At 45.3% G+C, this 17,059-nt stretch overlaps 1 protein-coding gene across 5 annotated transcripts in view; it reads right to left on the bottom strand.

The window, feature by feature from the left end:
* Window positions 1-17,059, bottom strand: part of Cnnm2 (cyclin and CBS domain divalent metal cation transport mediator 2) — a 141,967-nt gene that overhangs the window by 113,016 nt on the left and 11,892 nt on the right. For all 5 annotated transcript variants that reach the window (XR_007592532.1, XM_050146256.1, XM_050146245.1 and 2 more), the window contains one exon: window positions 14,340-16,672. Coding sequence is in view for 4 of the 5 variants with exons in the window: in XM_050146256.1 (XP_050002213.1) it covers window positions 14,340-15,960 (1,621 nt within the window). In the remaining variant the exon portion in view is untranslated. The remainder of the gene's footprint in view (window positions 1-14,339; window positions 16,673-17,059) is intronic.

The raw sequence follows: 17,059 nt of genomic DNA on the forward strand, positions 1-17,059 counted from the left end.
GCAGAGGCAGGCAGATTTCTGAGTTCAAGCCCAGCCTGGTCTACAAATCGAATTATGTGACAGCCATGGCTATATAGAGAAATCCTGTCTTGGAAAAAAAATGAATACACTCTAAATGAGTGGTATATGTAATATATAGTAAAAGAGTGAAATATAATATAATAAATACATTAGCCAATACCATAGTCATTCATTACCAGACAGGTACTATATGTTTTATGTGCTATACTTTCCTATGAATGGCAGGCCAGTGGGTACATCTATACCACCGTCGCCACAAACACACAACTAGTGCATTCTACTCCAACATTACTGCCTAAGCAGCAACAGGAGTTTTCTACTCTGCTATAATCTGATGGGACCACTCTCTTGTGTTGTTAAACACTGACCAAAATGTCTTACGTGCTGTGACTGCAATCATTAGAAAGTTTCTATATGGAGTCAGAAAAAAAAAAATGCTGTTTATCTGAGACCATACAAAGTTTTATAGACCTAAACTAACACCTGACCCTTACAAAGTTAAAAAGTCTTCTTACTTTAGTAATCAGCATGAGGCCGTCTAGAACCTTGGAAGTGCACTTCAAGCACAGGGCTCCAGAGTACAGCTTTTATTCTTTTATGGCCTTTGACAATCTTGGTTGGGTTGCAGTGGCCATTCTACAGACAAACAGGGCACGGGAAAGCTGGGCTCTCCGCTCGGTAATCAACTCTCCAGAGAAGATATTGTTCCTGACAACCTTTAAACCAAGGACACCCATGAGTATCAAAAGGAAACACACCTTAGAAGAAATGGCAGAGTACGGTGTATTGTTCTAACTCTTTTTCTTCTTAATTTTCCGTCATAAAATCTGCTCAAACAGTTCCGAGTCTTGCCTGAGTCTCAGGACTATCTACACCCAAATGCCTCTACAGAGTCAAGTCAGCACACTGTTTTTATAATCACAGATGGGCAAACGGAAAAACTGAGGCTTTGCGCACTCCGGTAAAGATCACAAGATGCCCTCAGCTGTCTTTGCTGCATGGGAAAACACTGACCCTCTCAGATTACTACTCTGCACACACCAGCATTTAAAATGAAAGAAAGAGGGAAGGGAGGGAGGGAGGGAGGGAGGGAGGGAGGAAGGAAGGAAGGAAGGAAGGAAGGAAGGAAGGAAGGAAGGAAGGAAGGAAAGAGGGCTGGGACATAGCTCCGAGCGTGTTGGCCTGGCCTCCTGAGACCTGGATGTCATTCAGTACTACAGAGATTCATTTTCTCTCCTAGTGAACTGGAAACTGATGGTGGCACTGAAAGGTGCTAGCTAACAGCCAGGCCTCTTCCAGCCCCTGCAAAGCAAACCCTTGGGGAGTGGTCTTTTGCAGAAGGCACTGTCATTTCTGATTAATAATTTTTTATTAATCGTGTTCTGCAAGTGCTACGATTAAAGGCGTGCACCACCACTGTCCGGCTTTCAAAACTATTTCAAAGGCTTTATTTTCATGTGTATGAGTGCTTGCCTGCATCTGTGTACATACATGCCTGGTGCCCAAGGAGACTAGCAGATGACACCAGACCCCTTAGAATTGGAGTTATAGTTGGCTGTGGGCCTCCAAATGGGAGGTAGGAACCAAGTGCAGACTCCGTGAGAACAACAAATACTCTTAGCCACTGAGCCATCCTTCCAGACCAAGAAGTTCATGTGAACTTTGTTTTTGTTGTTGTTGTTCTTGTTGTTGTTTTCCTTGGTTTTTCAAGACAGGGTTTCTCTGTGTAGCCCTAACTATCCTGGAACTTGCTCTGTAGATCAGGATGGCCTCAAAAGTTCATGTGTTTTTAAATTTTTCTATTTTGAAAAACATTTGTTATCTAATAAGTCCAACAGGTTGCAGAATGTAAGATCAATGTACAAAACCACTTGTATCTCTATATATTAGCTATGAACAATTGGAAAATAAAATTAATAAAAGAATCCCATTACTGTGGTATAAAAAAAACAAATCAAATACTTAGTAATAAATTTAACAAATGGAAACTACCAGCAAAAACCTAAACGAGTAAGAGGACATTCCCATTCCTGGAGGAAGACTCACCATCAACATCACAGCGCTCTGCAAACAGACCTAAAGATGCTGAGAGCCTTTACCAAAAGTCCAACTCTTTCACAGAAACGAACAAGTGGGCCCATGAAAACTGAACGGTGCACACTTCCCAATTTAAAAACTCATTAAAAAGCTACATGGACCAAGAAAGTGTGGTACCAGCCTTAGAAGATCAGCAGAGGAATTTAAGGCTCAGAAACAAGCCTTCGTTTTTATAGGGTATGAAGACAATTTAATAGGGAAAGAATAGTCTTTTCAACAAGTGTAAGCTGACAACTGGATGCCCACACTCAAGAGCACGAAAAGGACCCACCTAACCCTGGGTACACTAACTCAGGATGGTGAAAGACCTGAGAGCAAAACTGTAAGACAAACATAAGACAAAGACATCAGCATAAATCTCCATGACTGTGGACCTGGCGTTGTGCTTCCCATGACACGAATGTATGACTAAAGGAAAATGGCAAATTGGCTTTACCAACATTAAAGACTTTCTTTTTCAAAGGAAAAAGGCAACTCACAGAATGGGATTATATTTACACAGCATATAGCTGATAAATGACCAATAGTCCACACACAAAAAGAGCTCTTAAAATTCAAAAGGAGGGCTGGAGAAATGGCTCAGCGGTTAAGAGCATCGCCTGCTCTTCCAAAGGTCCTGAGTTCAATTCCCAGCAACCACATGGTGGCTCACAACCATCTGTAATGAGGTCTGGTGCCCTCTTCTGGCCTGCAGGCATACATACAGACAGGATATTGTATACATAATAAATAAATAAATTTAAAAAAAATTTCAAAAGGAGATGGCTCAGCAGTTAAGAGTACATACTGCTCTTGCTGAGGGCTGGAGTTCAGTTCCCAGCACGTGTCAGGCAGATCAATAGCAGCTACTCCAGCCTCAGGGAATCTGATACTGATCCCTGTGAGCACCTTACACACCCCACACACAGATGTACCTAGACATTATCACACAATTTAAAACATAAATAAAGAAATGGGCAAAGAAACTACACAAATATTCCCAAAAGATATAGTGGTGGCTGTAAACACAAGTAGAGATGTTCAACATCTCTACAACTGCAAAGATGCGAATCAAAGCCACAGGAAATACCACTTCGCGTTGTCTAGCACGTCTGTAAAGGGTGTGTGTGTGCAACAGATATGGAGAGACTGGAACCTCACAAACTGCTGCTAAGAATATAAAATGGCACAGTCACTTTGGAAAAGCTTAGAAATTTCTCAGAAAGTTAACAACTGAGTAACCACGTGACTCCTACACAGTTGTCCAAGAGAACTGAAAACCTATTTCTACAATAAACCTGTGCACCGACATTCACAGCAGTGTTATTCATGGCAAAAATGGATACCCACAGGTAAAAGCATAAACAAGATGTGTTAAATCCTTGAGCTGAACTGGGTGGTGGTGGTGCACACCTGTAATTCCAGTCCTCAGGAGGCAGAGGTAGGAGGATCTCTGTAAATTCAAGGCCAGCCTTGTCTACAAAGTGAGTTCCAAGACAGAGAAGACTACACAGAGAAACCCTGTCTTGAAAAAAAAAAAAACAAACAATAACAAAAATCCTTGCAATAAGATATTTGGCATCAAAAAGAGGTACAGATTCATACTGTATCGTGAACAGAATATGCTTCTAATGAGAAAAAGGAGCTGCATTTCATTTAGATGTGATGTTCAGGATAGGGTCACCGAGAGATAAAAAGCAGATAGATAGAGGAGCAGAGACCCAGAGACGACAACAGATTGTGGGAGCAGGAAGTGAGAGTGACTGCTTTCAGGTGTAGGGGTTCTCGTGGGGGTAGGATGGAAACATTTTGAAAGGACAGCAGTGATGGTTGTGCAACCTTGAGAATAAACTACATCCCTACGGTAACAATTTGTAAAAGAACTATCTGTGTCAGCAATCAAATGCTCCAGGGGAAATGAAGTGATACTGAGGTCCTCAGCATGAGCAAAGGTGAGTTTTCCAGGATCAGGACACATAACGTTCTTAGCAGAGCTGAAGTTTTTCCAAGTGTATCATTGTACAAAGTTAACAAGCAGACTTCTGCAGAGATCAGCCAGGATCACCCCACCCACACCCACCAACCACTTTTCCTTTTTCACATTCCCTTCTAGTCTAGGCATGTGCATATTTTTACAAGTCTATAATCCTTACAAATAATCACCCTACATTTCCCACAGCCTTCAAAATTATCATTAAATGATTGTAATTAGCTGACATCTCTAATTCCCTTAATGTTCCTCTATGCCGTCTCCACGTGTTGTTTCGTCATTCACAGGCAATGTTACAGCATACACGAACAGCAAGACCAACATGACCCTTTTCTTTCCTTGAACCATTGAGCAGAGATTTCAGAGAAGAAACTGCTAACCCCAAAGACAGTTTTAGGATTCCTGAACGCCTCTCAAATGTGTCACAATTACACTGCTCTAAGTTACACAAACTCGCTTTATTAGCATCACTATTTTTACACTTTTGATATAATCAATGCTGAAACCATTTTATCAGAGTAATCTGAGAATTTCCTTTTATATTAAAACCTGGGACATTCAAGAGCTTTCAAAACTCATGAAAACATTCTGTATATTTTTCGTCTTTGTTATCCCTTCCTGTCACCTATAGTTATAATCCTCACACTTGTACTTTAGAGAAATTAGAACATGTAATAAATTGCAGTCAGCTTGTCAAATTAGCGAACAGCCGGAAAAGGGTGGGCCCAGAATTCAACCACATTGCCAAGGAGGGCTGGTGACATGGCCAGTGGGTGAAGGGTCTGCCACCAAGCGATCTGAGTTCAATCCCCAGTACCCACATGGTGGAAGGAGAGAGCCAGCTTTTCTGGCTGCCACATTTGCACCAGGGCGCACATACACACGTACCAATAATGAGAACAAATAAGGAAAAACTTTTATAAAAGAGAAGGGGGTGGGGGCTACACTAATTAGTCTCTTCTGAGATTCTGACAATACAACCATGATAAACCCCTGACCGTCAATCTTAGTCTGGACTGCAAACTGCTACTGTGAACTGACCCATGAAAAATTCATGTTGAAACTTAATCCTCACCATGGGGGTACTAAGAGCCGGGGCCCTGAGGGCAGGCCGGGTCATGAGGGTGGCCTCAAGAATGACTCAGGCCCTTATGCCAGGCTGGAGGAAACTAGCCTAAGGCTCTTTTTTGCCCTGTCACTTTTCTGTCATATGAGGACAAGGTAAGAAAGTCTTTACTAGACACCAAATCCCTGATCTTGGACTTCCCAGCCTGGAGATCTGGGAAAAACACACAAATTATCCACTCTGGAATTGTGTTACAGTCACAGGAACTTAATCTGCTCTTGCCGCCACATACAATTATCAATAAAGTACTATTATAATACAAAAATAACCAAGTAGGCATTAACTCTCCCGGAGTCTATTTATTTTCACTTTTTTTTTCTTTTCTTTTTCTGACACAAGATCTTGCTGTACTTTCCAGGCTGACCTTGAAACCACCACGCTCCTGCCTCAGCCTCCGAAGCACTAGGATTACAGGGGAGTGCCACCCCGCCTGGCACACATTAGTTCTGACTGCATATGATATGAGTTAGGAACCAGCTCCATTTCCTACTAGGATCAAAGAAGTCAGTTACGATCCAAAGCAGATGCAAGGGACCCCTACTTCTCTTAACTGTTAAGCAGCGGCATTCTTCCCACAGCATGCCAAACCAAAAAGAATCACTCAGGCCCAGGTCTGACATGCATCAGTAGAAGACACCGAGTGTGAGAGACGAAGACCCAGTCAGAATAGTATTTATGATCAGTGGCAGCACTAACACAGAACAGGGGAAAGCTCCAGGCAGTTAAGCCAATGGAGGGGGGGGGAATAGAACTCAATGGCTACAAAGAGCAGCCTCCTTGGAGTATACATCCTGCTGCTTGTACAGGTCCCCTAAGGAACCCTGGAGAATTTTCTGTTGGATACATATGTACCTGACCTCAATGCTATGCCCAACCCAGACTCCAGACAGGTATGTGGGTGCCACTGGAAAGCCCCAGGCATGCAACTCGACCAGGTCATCAGGTCCATCTGCACCAACTGTGGAGTAAGGAACATGTGATTGAGGGTCTGTGTAGAGCCAAGTGCAAGGTCCCTGGCTACCAGAAGGTCCACATCTCAGAGAAGCAGGGCTTTACTATTCAATGCAGATGAATTTGAAGACACGGTAGCTGAGAAGTAGCTCATCCCTGAGGGTTGTGGGGTCAAATACATCCCCGTCTGTGGCCTGGACAAGGGGCAGCCCTGTACCCCTGATGGCTTGCATGGTGTTGAGTCCCACACCCCATCAGTCATGCTTACTAATAAATCTCACATCAAGTCTGAAAATAAATAGATAAGTAAATAAAATCTAAACAGGGGAAGTGGTTGGTACCACCACTGCCCATTCCCACCTAGTCTGGCTCAACAGCATATATCCCACAAAGGGCACTCGCTGTCAGCTCCCTACCTCCCCGTGAGCCCCCACCACCAGCTTCCTTTGAATTTTTGAAATGAACAATAGAAGCCAATTCTAATAGAGATCATCCTTGATTTTTGGAAGTTTTTGTGTAATTAGTGCTTAAAGTTAGACAGTAGCCCTTTTGGGTACAGTCTGGATGAATTGGGCAAGGACCTTGTCAGGCCTTTTTTCTTGGGTTTTGTGGGGGTTCCATATAGTGCTGGTCCCTCAAAGGGCCTCAGAATCATTTAGGTCCTGAAACATTCCATACTCTTTTGAGGGCCAGCTAATCTTAATGGTTAGGAAATTTAGGTACAATTAAAATACCATTAACCAGGAAACCCCACAAAACACACTGAGGCAACATCATATTTTATGTTTTTATTTGCTATTGAATTGTTTTAAAAGTTTTTTACATTTATTTTTATTTTATATGCATTGGCATTTTGCCTGTATGTGTATCTCTGTGAGGATGTTAGAAATCCTAGAACTGGAGTTACAGACAAGCATGAGCTGCCATGTGGGTGCTGGGAATTGAACCTGGGTCTTCTGGAAGACCAGCCTGGTCTGTGGAGTGAGTTCCAGGACAGCCAGGGCTACACTGTGAAATCCTGTCTGGGGAAAAAAGGTGGGGGAGTGCATACGATAATCATGAAGAGGAGCAAGCCTCAACACACTCAGGAACACGCTCTGCCATGACGGGAGGCTCTGGCCCTCAACATCTCAACAAAAATGTCTGTGAGCAGGAATGAAAAGAGCCAAGGAAACGCTACCCGGCAGACCCAAATCCAACTTTCACCACTCCAAAAAGAAAACCAACTAACGAGAAAAGAGCAAATATGTCCCTAACCAAAGGAGTACTTGCATTTAACTGATGGAGGAAGGTAATTGGTTAATTATAATAAACCAACTGCTTGGCCTCATAGCTTAGAACATAGGTGGGTGGAATAAACAGAATAGAATTCTGGGCGGAAGAGGAAGTGAGGTCAGACTCTGCTCTGCTCCCAGAGAGACGCCATGCTCAGCTCTCCCGGGCAGATGCACGCAATGAAGCTCCTCCGAGTAGGCTAGAATCTTCCCGGTAAGCACACCTTGGGGTGCTTACACAGATGATTAGAAATGGGCTAGTCCAGGTGCGAGAATTAGCCTGTAAGGGCTAGAGTTCATGGGCCAAGCAGTTCTTAAATGAATACAGTTTGTGTGTTGTTATTTCGGGCATGAGCTAGCCAAGCGGCCGGGGTGTTGGGGACGCAGCCCCGCCGCTTCATATTTCAACATTTAACAGCTGAAGGCTAGGAGCAATCTACAAAACAATACCCATGTCTCCAAGAACACGCCCACTCTGTCATAATAAAGTAAAACCTCAGTTATCAACTAAGCTAAAGTATAACACAACATAAAATCCAATTACACCGTCAGACCTATTATCTATCTGTGTAACAAAGGGCCAGTTGACGATTGTTTGAGCACGAGATAAATAGTGACATCAAAGTCACAAGATAGAAACCAACAGCAAACCTGAAAACTCGATTTCTCAGTGATGTGGCTAACCTTTAACTCTGAATAAAGGAAGGGAGAAAAGAATGCCAGTCTAGAAGTCAGGGATGCGAGTTCTGGTCCAGTGGATGTGCCAAGGACATGGCATGGCTCCAAACTCGTCCCTCCTTCCCATGTTTTATCCTGGTTGCAGGGGTTGAGGGTGTGGCCCCAAACACATCTCTGTTTTCCAGATTTACTTTCCTTGTTCCTGGGGTTGAGAAACTATGTTTGCTACCAAGGGCATCCCCTATGAACATCCTTGAGGTAGCCTAACAATAGTAGATTCCACAGCCCTTTCCCCAGAGCCAATAATCACAAAGTCTCTGAGTGAGGCCTAAGATCTCACCCTTAATAAGTGACCCAAACAAGTCCTGTCAGCTGGTGAGAACATCGGCAAACATTGGACTAGAAAGTCTTCAAGCTGCGCACCTTCTCACTTCAATTCTATACTCTCTGACTTCTCAAGTACATTAGAAAAGCATGCAAAATTACAACAGTTTAATATATGGTACTGCACCCACAAAAATAAGAGCATAGAAATATACAGATCTACTGCTGATACCATTCACATCTTTTTAAAATATCCTTCTACATTCTAGACAAATAGAACATCGAATCTGGTGAAGGGAAAAAATATTTCCATATTAAACTCTTAACATAGTCACAGAGAAAGACTCACCAAGTTGCAGAAACAGTGAATTATGTACCTAATGGGTTTCTGTTTTTTAAGATAGAGTTCCACATACCCCAGACTGGGCTCAAACTTACTGAGTAACCAAGGATGACCTTGAACTTCTGACCCTTCTGCCTCACCTCCCAAGTGCTAAAATTACAAATATGTGTCACCATGCCCAATGTATAGTGCTGGGGACTGAAACCAGGGTTCTGTACGTGCTAGATAAGCACCACACCAACTGAGCTACCGCCCCAGCCCATACCTAATGTTGTAAATGGAAATTATGCATGCACCCTTCGAAGACCATTAGGTAGTCACCTGTTTCGAACTAAATCCTAGGCTGACAAGAACCTCACCACATAAGTCCCCAACAGCTGTGACCATGATTCCTGCAATACTGGAATGTAACTGTTACAAGGAAGAGAAAAAAAAAAGGAAGGGGAAAAACCCAGTAACTGGTTACTAATTCTTCAAAGTCACCTCCGTGTAGATACCTGGGCGGCTAGAGTCCACAACCCTTTGATAAGAAGGTAAGGAAGGTATAGGAGGAGCCCGACAGGCTGCTGTGCACCAAACAAGCAGGGTTTTGTTAAGGTTTTCTTCCCTCTGCATTGTTTTGCTTTAGACAGTTTTCTTGAGTTCTCTCATCTTCTACTGTGGCTTAGGGAGCTTATTTTCTTATTTAGATTTGTAAGCAACTATCATCCAATGACCGGGCCAGTGGCTGTGAGATATGAGCTTGAAAAGGACCGCCATTAGCAACCAAGTGTTAATGTGGTAACTGCAAAACAACAAAGATAAAATCACTTGACAAATTATTGTGTGACTCAAAGGGGAAACAGGTAAGAAAGCAGGCGAAACAGTGTTACATAACTGAACCATTAGAAAACTGTCGGAGGGGTGGGAATTTGGCTCCAGCACTTGTTGTTTGGAAGGACTCGGGTTAGATTCCCAGCACCCACTTGAAGGCTTACCACCGCCTGGGCACCAGGCATGCATGTGGTGCACAGACCTACATGCAGACAAAACGCTCATATACATAAAGCAATAAAAGAAAACAGTGGTAAAGCAGCATGCTAGAGTATAATGTTGCTGTAAAACATCCACAAAGAATCTCAGTGCTGGATGTGTAACTCTCACAAAAAAAAAAAAATGGTATTGCGGTCATACAAGCAAAAGCCTCTGAATATTACAATATTTAAAAAGAGGGCACCAACCTCTATCCACTATCACCAAAGCACTGGCTCTAAAGCAACAAAAACACATTTCATATAAACACATGTAACACATATAATCACATATAAGCACAAAGCCTATTGCCCAAAAGGCTCTGAGGCAATGTTTTGACAGAAGACCAAATCTCACACTCATTAAAACAGAAACGCTTAGGGGCACTTGATGCTCTTGGAGAGGACCCATCAGTTCCCAGCACCCACATGGTGGTTCACAACCATCCTTAACTCCAGTTCCAAGGGATGCGATGCCCTCTTCTGACTCCCACAGGCACCAGGCAGGAGCATAGGGTCCATACATATTCATACATAAAATAAAAATAAATAAATTTAAAATAATACAAATATCAGTCAGTATTTGAAATCAATATAAGAGAATGATTAAGAGAGTGAGTTCTAGAGATGGAGGTGTAGCTCAGCACGTGGAATAAACAAACAAATGAAAACAAAAACAAATAACTAATTCTGATGTCACACAGGCATGAATTAAAACCCGTGTCAGTGAATTACTATGTGACCTCAAACAAATCATGCATTCTCAGCCTCAACTGTCAGCACTGGTAACATAGGGATAACACCACATCAGAGGTGAGATTTCGACACGACTCTTCACAGACGCCTTCAGACCGTAACGGCACAAAACCATCCTTATCACCACCACGATGTCAAACTATAAAGTTAGCACCATTACTACCTTCTGCTCTCAAACAAAGCGACAAGTTACCTAGAGTTTAAAAGTCCTGGCCCCTAAAAGGAGACACTCAAGATACTACGGCAGCATATCTTCCCAATTACCAAACCTTCCATTTCCACCACCTTGGTGAAGACTAAACCAGACTGATTACCAACATCGACAAGAAAAGCTTTAGCTCAATTACACAGGGAATTTCCAATGAGATTTGGGTTAATGATCTAACCAGTCTGGGGTTCTAGGGGGATTGTGGAGTGTTTGTTTTGTTCTCTTTCTGTTTTTTTTAGAAATGGAGATAAGAGGAGGAAAGGGAGAGGGAAGTTTGCAGCGCATCCCACACACCGTGCATTATTTATCACAAACATAAAACGGACGATAGCAGGGGCTGGTGAGGTGGCCCAACCGATAACGGTGCTTGCTGCCAAGCCTGACCCCTGACTTCCATCTCCAGAATGAAGGAGAGAACCAACTCCCACAAGCTGTCCTCTGATCTCTACACACATACCCATAAATAAATAAATAAACTTTAAAAAAAATTTAATTAGTTCACAGAGCTGAGGCAAACCCACTGGTAACGAGCTGCCACGAGTTCAATACCCAATGCATTAGAAAAACAGTTATATCTTAACTAGCAGATCACGAAAAGAAAATCAGGTGAACTATTTCTCATACATTAAAAAGAACTAATACCTGGGCAATATATTAATACCTGCTTTAAAAAGTATCTACAAATTTAATTACAACCTTCTGTTAGTGTAGCAAATATAGCATCATTTATAGTATGAAAAAGTATATATTACACCAGAGTATAAAAGAGTGTTGTGAACTGGTAAAACCAATATAATTTTTTTAATTTGTCAAAATATTTGCCTTCAAAACAAAAATGTCATTATTTCAATTTCTGTGTTTCTTTTCTCTTGTCTTTCTTTTTTAAGAGTTTGAGATTTGAATGTGGTTTCACAAACTTTTTTCTAAAAGAAAAGGACAGGGGCTAAAGAGATGCTCAGTAATTAAGCACTTATTGCTCATGCAGAGGACCTGAGTTCGGTTCCCAGTGCCCACATGGCAGCTGGTTCACAACTTGGTAATTCCAGTTCTAGGGGATCTGACAACTCTGACTTTTGCAAGTACTTGGTGCACATACACACACTCAGGCACATACACAATCACATAAAATTAAATAAATAATTTTAATTAAAAAAAAACAGAACTAACGTAAGTGATTGGAAAGTTAAATTGACCAAATTCATCTTTAAAAAATCAAAGGGAATTGTTTAAGTAGCAAACAGCCATTTTGTTCTTTTAAAAACATGGCTTAACTCTCCAATTTGCCACTGTCTTTGCTTTTCAGAATTGGTTACTAGACCGAACGTATCTTCCATTCGCTCTGCTTCTTAACCAAACATGTGCATCTCATTGGATAAAAACTAAAGTGAAATAATATGTGTTATTTTTCTAGAACTTATAGGAAAACACCAATATTTCCATCACTTGAAGAACACATTTCAAAAGGTACTGAGAGCCAGGCTGTGTGGTGAGCACCTGGGACCCCAACACTTGGAAGACTGAGGCAGGAGGGGTCATGAGTTCAAAGGGTCAGGTACATAGAAACCTCTTGGCCAGACCCTGACGAGAGGGGTACCAATGAGAGGTGATTCTAAGGGGAAAACAGCTCCTCCTACAATGAAAAAATTAAAGCAGCCACAGAAACCTGGTTCAAGCACAACTAACCAATAACAAATTTTAAAATAATATAAAATTTTTTAAACTTTGAGTAGGAGTAGGAAGTAAACAGCCAAATTCTAAAAGAAAAAGATACCGAAGTAAAGAAAGCCTCTAGCAGGGAGTACAAACTAGTGGGTGTTGGGTTTTGTTTTGTTTTAATGGACTAGGCCTCTGTGGAACTCTAGACTCAAGCAATCCTCCAGCTTCAGCCTCCCACATAGCTGGAACCACAGGTCCACATCATCATGCCGGACTCAGCCTAGTATTAGCAATATATAAGGTGATAAGCAAAAAATTTGAACAAGAATAAAAACAACAACAACAAAGGATGTAAGAAACTGCACGCACTGGGACTTCAGGGCATCCTGAAGCATTCAAGACGTCTTCCTGTGTGGCAGAGAGAAGACGCTAGTTCAGTGCTCTAATAAACAGCTTGGCAGTCAACGGACACCCCAAATGCTCTGTAGCTAGAGATACTGGACATTTTCTTTTTCTCCTCCTGCTTTTAAATGCAAATTACTAAGCCCTGAAGCACATTCTGCTCTATTTTTTTTATATGAAAATTACTGCATTGTGGTCCTGTTCCAGAGAGGACACCATTCATCCAAGAAAAGGGAGCAAGGACAAGCACACACACTGTATGTTCAAATGATCACATCCAGGGAGCTGTCACCAGGTACATATGGCTTTTGTCAGGGTAGCAACCCCATTAGTGATCGAAATTCCATGCGAAGAATGGGAATTTAGTTTTCGGGTCATGCAAGGTTACACACACTTTGCAGTGCCGGTGCATGCCAAGCACCAATGACAAAACTCAGCATCCCTTGGTTTTAACCGCACTAGCTACTTACTGGAAACTTCCAAAGTCTCAATACTAATAGTGCAGCTTGCCATTTACCTATTTATGACAAATTAAGACACGTAATACTATTCAATGCAAGAAACGGTGAGCTGTGAACACTCAAACACCAGACGCTGGGCCTCTTCCCAGTCAATACCCTAGAACCCGGATTTGGAGATGGAGTATTTCATCTTAATGTATCAAGGATCTGAGATTAAAAGAACACTTTTAAACTGACGAAAAATCCAAGAATAAATCACGATTAAGAACGGTATGCACATCACTGTCACAGGTCGACTTTTCTACCCAAACCACACTTGCTTTAGGAAACTTCACTGCTGACAGATAAGTGTAAGCAGGAGAGGAGGACAGATACAGCGCGTCAAAAGTTAATTCACCTCCAGCTTTTCCCAGTTAGATGGTAATGACGAAGTTTGCTTTAAATAAAGCAAAACCCCTCTTTTCTAGGTAGAGAAGTCACATCCAAATAAAGTGGGGGTTTTAATGGTACTTTCTTTACCCCTGCTCCACCCGCAAAAGTCCTCAATCTACCCTGCAGGATGCCAGAGAGCCAAGAACAAAATCCACCAAAATTACACCGCCAATCTTCGAAATGTCAATGTGGATGTTTAAGGAAAAGGATTACACTGGGTTTTTAACACCTGCTTAAATTTTCTCCAAATGTCTGTATCAGATATAACCGAAGGGCATCTCGGGAGCCAACCTGTACTTTCACCTACCTATTCTGAAGCCAGACAATGAATGAAGTAGATCCCTCAAGACCAGAGGCCCCAAGGGGGTCAAGTTTCATGCACTGAAATTACAAAGCTTGTTTTTTGATGATGTGGGAAAAGTAATGACAGTCTCAGGCTTTTAAACCCAGAAGTGCTTACTAGTTCAATCCGTCCCCAAGTTCATGCCACCCTTTCAGCTGTGCAATTAGAAGGAGAAATTCCGGTCAACTCTCCCTGGGGGGTTGGTCTGGGGGTAGAGGACTTAGGGAGGGAGGAGGATGGAGGCAGAAAGAGAAGAGCCAATTTAAAAAAAAGAGCAAAATTTCTCACCTTTCTTAAATTCTTCCAGCATAGCGTCCAACTTGGTGTCATTGAAGACGAAGTGCAAGGGGTGGTTGTAAAATTTGGTGATGGTTTTCAAGGGAGTACAGTCATCTGGGTCCACGAAGGCCAAGTCTTTGACAAAGAGCAGGTCCACGATGTTGGAACGCTCTCCCTCGAACACTGGGATTCGCGTGTAGCCACTCTCCATGATTTCCGACATGGTGTTGAAGTCCAAGATAGCCTCGCCGGTGATCATGAAACAGTCCCGGAGGGGAGTCATCACGTCCTCTACCGTCTTGGTGCGGAGCTCCAGAGCCCCTTGGATGATGTTCAGTTCCTCTTTAACGAGGTCGTTATAGGGGTCAGTGACCCGGAGCATCTCCAGCAGTTTTTCCCGGTTATAGACAGTGCCTATCTCCTGGCCCAGGACGCAGTCCAGCAGTTTGCTAACCGGGTAAGAAGCAGGGAAGGTCATCATCATGAAAAACTTGGTGAGAAAAATGGTGTTGGCCCCTACTGCCAGGCCGTGTCGGGAGCAAATGGCTTGGGGCACGATTTCCCCGAAGATGACGATGCCAATGGTGGAGACCACCACCGCCACAAGGCCTGAGCCCGCGATGTCGTCGAGCAGGATGGTGAGCGTGGTGTTGACCAGCACGTTGCCCAGCAGCAGCGAGCACAGCAGGTAGTTGCCCTGCCTGCGCACCGGCTCGATGCGCTTGGCGTAATTCTTCTCTTTCTCGGTGCCGCAGTTTTGCACGATGCGCAGCTCCATCGGGTCCAGAGCCATGAGCCCCAGGTTGAGGCCGCTGAACATGCCTGACAGGCACAGCAGCAGCGAGATGAAGATCACTTGCAGCCAGAAGGGCAGCAGGAACTTCTTCTCCTCGCCCACGATCATCTTGGTGTCCTCACCGTCGTGGTAAATCCAGGTGGTCTCGGCCCATGGGGGAGGCGGGAGTCCGGCCACCCCCGCGCCACCCTTGCCCCCGACGGCGCCACTCGCAGACCCGGAGCCACCGGCGCCCAGTGCGGGCGTGGAGAGAGACGTGCACAGGTAATAAGACTTGCTCTTCTCCATCTTGCGCAGCGGTTTGATCTCGATCTCGATGATGCCCGATGTGCGGCGATTGAGAATGATGTGGGGCAAGATGATGATGTCTGAGGTGCGGATGCCGCAGCGCTGGGGGCCGCTGTCCGGCTCCGGCGGCGCGGGGCCCCCCAGCCCGCGCTCGCCGGGTGTGTGCCGGCGCCGCTCGTGCTCGGTGAAGGCGATGCGGGACCACGTCTCGTTGTTGATGTTCTGCCCGTACACCCGCAGCTTGACCCGGGTCCGCTCGCTCACCCGCAGCGCACCCCCTTCCATGAACGACACGTCGTTCGTGTCCTCCAGCCGCAGCCCGATGATCACGGTCTCTTCGTTCTCGCCGGCCGCTGTGCAGCCGCCCGCGCCACAGCAGCAGCTCAGCAGGAGCAGCGGCAGCAGCCGGCCCGCAGCTGCCTGCAGGACCCCCCGGCCGCGGGCACTGAGGCTGCGGCGAGCCGCCATCTTCCAAGCGGGCAGTGCGGCGGCTGCCTGCCCGCCCGCCATCTTTACTTCGGGTTCACAAGCGCCACAGCCAATCATAGGGTGGCTGCTCCAGCTGAGGCTTCATCCTTCCCACCCGGCGGCGCGAGCGCAGGCACCGGCGCCCGAGCAGGACTGCAGCGCACGTCCGCGCCCAGCACTCAGCAGTCCGCCTCTCTGAATGACACTGACTCGGACTGGGCCCGCTGTGGAACCCCCGGGCTCGCGGGAGGAGGGAAGGGAGGGAGGGGTGTGCTAGCCGCTCCCACGAATGGCAGATCGGCCAGCCAATCAAGAGCGGGTGCCCGCCTTCCCAGCCAGGGGGCTGGAATGGGGGCGTGGTCGCAGTCGGCGTGCCGCACCAATGGCACGGGCGGTGGGCGGGGAGATGAGGGCCACTGTCCTCCTCAGCATGCCAAGTTTCCAACTGAAAGGCGCGTGACTCTTGTGTATGCGAGGGGAGGAGGCGTGGCCATCCCGGACCCGAGAGCCAGTCAAAAAGGAGCGCTGTAGGGAAAGGGGCGTGGTCTTCCTCCAGGCGTCCAATGAAGAGGAGCGGTCCGCGGGTGCGGCGCTCCCTGTGGGGTCTCTGTAGTAGATCCCCCGCGCACGGCCTGGCAGCCCTGCAGCACTGCCCCGAGGCGCAAGGCTGCGGGTCCTCGCTGCAGGACCTTGCGAGCTCCACGGGGCTCCGCGTCGGTGCTGAAAGGGCTGAACCCTCCTGCCCTGAGAGCACCAGAGCCGAGTGGAGACGGCTTAGGGTGCACAGAACCTAAAATCAAATGGGGATACTGGTCAAGTCCCCAGCCTGCACTTCTGCACATCGCTCCTCGAGAGATTCGAGGTGACAGGGTGGCCCTGGCAAAGCTGTGGACCCGCTGCCTGCAGGCCTCTGAGCGCCCTCGGCTGCTCACGATCACGTGGCGCCACCTGCCGGCCCTCACGGATGTCCTGTGGTGTTTTTTTAGACCTCAGCAAACTCCTAACTGTGCCCAAGAAGCATGGGGAAGTTAGTGAGCAGCTTCCCAAACAAACCTTAATCACAGGAATTCTCATGCAGTCGTGCTATAATCACAGAATGAGATGGGACCTGCTTTTTTTGGGGGGGGGGCATCCAGGTAATTTTGGGAAATAGGAAGAAGAGAACATCCTGAGAAAG

Source organism: Alexandromys fortis, unplaced genomic scaffold (genome assembly GCF_014885135.2).
Source record: "Alexandromys fortis isolate MF-2015 unplaced genomic scaffold, M_Fortis_MF-2015_v1.1 scaffold_16, whole genome shotgun sequence".
Taxonomy (NCBI): domain Eukaryota; kingdom Metazoa; phylum Chordata; class Mammalia; order Rodentia; family Cricetidae; genus Alexandromys; species Alexandromys fortis.